The 4,365-nt window shown below is 57.0% G+C and overlaps 1 protein-coding gene across 1 annotated transcript in view; it reads right to left on the minus strand.

The window, feature by feature from the left end:
• Positions 1 to 138: 138 nt before the first annotated feature.
• Positions 139 to 4,365, minus strand: part of LOC104271369 (excitatory amino acid transporter 5-like) — a gene marked incomplete at its 3' end in the record, with an annotated part of 5,126 nt that continues 899 nt past the window's right edge. Inside the window, exons 2-4 of the mRNA XM_009866016.1 lie at positions 3,003 to 3,082; positions 867 to 1,079; positions 139 to 343 (exon numbers count right to left, since the gene is read on the minus strand). Coding sequence (XP_009864318.1) covers positions 139 to 343; positions 867 to 1,079; positions 3,003 to 3,082 — 498 coding nt within the window. The remainder of the gene's footprint in view (positions 344 to 866; positions 1,080 to 3,002; positions 3,083 to 4,365) is intronic.

The following is a 4,365-nucleotide window of genomic DNA, read 5'->3' on the forward strand; positions in this document are numbered from 1 at the left end:
GGGGAAGCCACCGTTTAAGAGCGGGTTCTGAGAGAAGAGCAGTCACGCTGCTCTTGCCGCCCAGCCCGCCTGGGTGAGGGCGTCTGCGTCCCCCCAGCACCATCCCGGTCCCTGTGGTGTGGAGCCTGGTGAACTCACCTGCTGGAATGAAGCTTCGACCAGGTTAGAAGGAAACATGTTTCTGTAAGAGAGCAATTGCACGGGGGTTAAAGTGCATCGTGAGGACACGAGGAACAATCTGGGCAGCGCCTCTGGCGAGCGCGAGGCCAAGAGGTAGAACATGACAGCTGGCAGCCGCCTCACGTCCTCTGAGCCAGCTGAGGGGGAAGACAGGCTGGAAGATCTGCAAAGAACAGGACTGTGAACCATGCAGAGACTGGGCTCGGCCAGAGGTGGGGATGGACATCTGCCACCTCCAGCCCCCTGCTCGGAGCAGGATGCTTAGAACATCCTTGTCCTGTCGAGCAAACGCCTCCAGAAATGGAGATTCTCCCCCAGCCCTGGGGTCCGCGCTGCACCGCCTCCCCAGTTAACCCTTGTCGGTGGCTTTAATCCAGCCTTTTAATGCACCTCCTGCTCCTTGCAAAGCCCAAGGAGCTGCAGGGCTGAGGCTGCAGGGGTTGAACCGTGAGCTCTGCAGGGAGTTTAAATCTGCCCGGTGTCTGCTGCCCCCTCTGTGCTGCTGGAGGAGAGCAGTGGGGGCGGCAGGGTGGCCACGGGGACAGGAGTGGGGAGAAATGAACCCCACGTTGCTGGGCTTGGAGGTACCGGTGCCTGGTCAACGTGGCCGACGTTTCCCCCAGTGCCTCCTGGGCACGTGGTTCCGTGAGACGGCTCCATAGCCCTGGGTCCTCCTGAAATCCTACCTGATCAAATCCAGCAACGCGTCGGCGGAGCTCAGCACCACTTTCCCCACGGAGTAGTTGTCCTTCTGGGCAGCTGCGCCAGGGTGGATGCTGACCACGAGGATAATCCCCACGGTCACTGCCATGAAGGTTGTCCAGAGGTAGTAGGTGATGGTGATCACCCCCATCTTCCCGCAGGCCTTGGAGTCCATGGTGGCCAGCCCAGACATGAGGCTGCAGCAGAAGAGATTGTGGTCACAAAACCGCACAAGGTGCATCTTGGGCAAAATCGCCAAGGGAGAAGAAGTTTCCAGACATATTTTTTTTAAGGGCGTGACTGAACTCTTGCACATTTGTATGCCTGGACCTTTACGATCTCAGGCCCAGGACAGGCTTGTGGCAACCCATGCTGAGCTGCAAAGGGTAAGAGATACCTCTGTGAGTCCCTCCTTGAGGTCTGGCCATGGCTTCTGTTTTCTCCAGGGGACAAGAAATAAATATTCTGAGCACAGTTTGATGTGAATAACTAACACTGCTCTTTTTCACGTGTGATGCTCTTCTCTTAAATCTCTGATGCCCTGTGCTGCTGCACATGTCACCGTGAACAGCGAAGAACGGTGTTAGCAAGGTTTATAAAACCCTGGTGGGGACGTACTCGGCTGCCCCAAGGAGAGAGCTGCTGGCTCAGACTTCACGTACACATAAGCTTGCCTAAGAAGTAACCTATAAGCTACTTTTAAAAAAAAATGCTAAAAATAGAGAGGGTATTACTGGCTGCACTAGCAGGGAGAGCTGGCCGGCAGCCGTGCTGGCACTTGGGGCAAATGGGAGCGTTGGGGGCTGCGCTGTGCCCCGTGGGCACACACCCCCACCCCTGGCTCCTGGCCGCTGGTTTCTGCTGCTCCAGCCTCCCCGGGGCCTCTGGCCAAGCTGGTCCGTCGGGCTCAGCAGTGACCTGACCCCTGGGTGAGACCTGCTGGAGACAGAGGCTGCAAGGGTTAACGCCATCCTTGGGGACACCCAGGGATGCGTGGTTGAGGTGGTGGCCAGCCCGCAGATCCCCTCCAGCAGCCACTTGACCAGGAGGAGAGAGGCCCTAAGAAGTTCAAAAGCAACTAAGAAGTTCACAGAAGCAACGCCGAGGTGGGTGACACTCTCCAGCGTGAGGTTTCCAGAGCTGACCCCCAACAAATCCACCCCCAGAGCACCCCTGGTCCCCTGTGGTGGATAGAGGGGAGACACCACTTCATGATCAGTAATTAAATAAGGAAAAAGCCTGGCTTGATTCAACGTGCAAGAAGAAGCCTGGGAGCCCTGGGCTGAACTTGCACCCACAAGCAGGAGAATGGTCGGGTGGGACGACCCGGCTGGGAGTGCTGAGAGCACCCCAAGGGCGAAGGAAAACCCCGGCCGCCCGTCTGGGAAGGGGGTAGGAAATACTGGAGGTGGAAGGCAAGTGCAGCTCTGCAAGGGCTGGTCCTGAAACAGCCAAACGCAACCACGATGGAGACCACGCTGCTCCCAAAAAGCAACCCAAGGCAAGCAGGACAGCAAACCAAGCGAAAAACAGTAGAGAAGGGACCCATCCCCAAGGGAACGAAATGCTGATTGGGTACTTCTAGTGAGCAGGTGCCAGCAAGTGTCTGAAATACGTAAATCCACGTCAGCTTTTCAAGACTTGCTGACACCTGAGTGTGGCGCTCTCAGCTCTATTTCCTATTTCTAGGTCTGGACAGGCTGCTAAAAGTGGGATTTGCCAACAAAGACACAACATTGAGGTGTGCTTGTGGTTTCTACCTGAACTTTCTCAGAACCCTCTAAATAAGGAAATCTGCTTTGAATTGTAACAGCTGCCCATCATTAACCACCCACGGATGGTCCTGGGCCCAAAAAGAAGGGAAATATCCCAGGCAGTGCAGGTGTGTGACCTGGTACAGGGGTTTACCAAATCCAGGGGAGGATTTGTGCCAGACAGTGGCTGGAAATCCTGGGATTTGGTGGACTCTAAGCCAGGGGATGCTGTTGGTTGCTGGCTGCTTGGCGCTGGGGTTGTTCTCACCCCAGGCGGTTTGGGGGTGATCTCTTCAATGGGGGATCACGGGGGGATCTCAACCTGCTGGAGATATGGGGCTTTAGAAGCAGGAGGTGCTGTCTTACCTGGAGGTGATCAAGGGCAGGATCAGCATCTTCAACATCCTCATGAGGAGCTCTCCAGGAAAGGAAAAGTACTGCTTCTCCTGCACATGGAGCAGAGCCGTTGTGTCAGGTGAGAGCTTGGAAAGTGGGTGCTGATCACGAGGTAAGGGCCCAAACCTGACAAATTCGCCTTTTTCCCAACCATCCCCAGCTCTGAGCTTGTTCTCCAGCCGGCAGCCGTGCCTTGAGCCCCTCGGAAACGCTGTTTCTGTGGCTGTGACTTACCGGGAGCTGTACTGGGGGGGAAGTACTGGGGATATGTAGGAAACCGGGCTGTGATGTGGAGAGGGGCATGTGGGGCTGGTCCTGTCCCGACAGCACCCTTGGGTCTATCACACTCCAGGGAATGGTCACCATGGCCCCACCGCTGGCTCCTCCTCAACATCGTTGCACTTGTTATTGGGGAGCAGAGGCTCGACTGCACCTGCAAAAGTGCCCAAAAGGTGTTGGGGACAGCAGCAAAAGGTGAAAATACCCTGTGGCTGCAAATGGCAAAGCCAAGCTCAGGGAGAGCCTGGGTGTCTGGCCCATCTGTGGTGCAGCCTCGCAGTGCTCCGCGGGAGATTTCCACCCCATGGCATCTGTCCACCTGCCACACTCCTCCCATGGGCGTGGGGAAGGGCTGCCTGGACAGAAACCCCCAAACCCCAGACCAGCAGGTACCTGGCCGGCCTCCCTCCATCCACCACCCACCCAGCTACCTTCCCTCCCTCTCCTTCTGCCCCCCAGCCTTTCCCTGTGCTGCTGTAGAGGTGTCAGGGACAGGTGTGAGATGGCCCCAACCCCAGCAGGTGTTTTTCATTACTCCAAAGTAACCAACCCCACCAGGCTTTGAGGGATGCAGGCTATTAAAACAAAAGCTCTGCACACACTGCGGTCCCTGCTGTCACCACCCGCGTGACCCGGGCACCTCGCGCAGGGCAGAGCCGTGATGGGTCCACACGGACACAAGGGGTGACAGCGGATTTGACCAGCGACTCTTTTGTGGGACTTTCCCATCACGGGGAGGAAAGCAGGGACCAGCTGCTTCCCCAGCCCCTCCTCTGTGGCGTAGATTTTGGAAACGAAAGGTTCTAACGCGGAGAAGTGGCTGCCCGGGACCTCATGCAGGGCTGTGGCAACAGGGGGGGGGAGGAGGATGGACAAACTCATTGCATGGCAGGACAAGGGACAGGAGCCCCTGGGCTCTGCCAGCCTCAAGCCCGGTGTGGGTGGCTGCACCAGGGCACAGGGAGGTTGCATTAAGTAACAAGATGATCCTCGCGGCGGGTGTTGATGCCGGAGGTGTAATTGAAGTGACAAGACTTTGTTAAATCCTCCTGGG

This window comes from Apaloderma vittatum, unplaced genomic scaffold (genome assembly GCF_000703405.1).
Source record: "Apaloderma vittatum isolate BGI_N311 unplaced genomic scaffold, ASM70340v1 scaffold33983, whole genome shotgun sequence".
Taxonomy (NCBI): Eukaryota; Metazoa; Chordata; class Aves; order Trogoniformes; family Trogonidae; genus Apaloderma; species Apaloderma vittatum.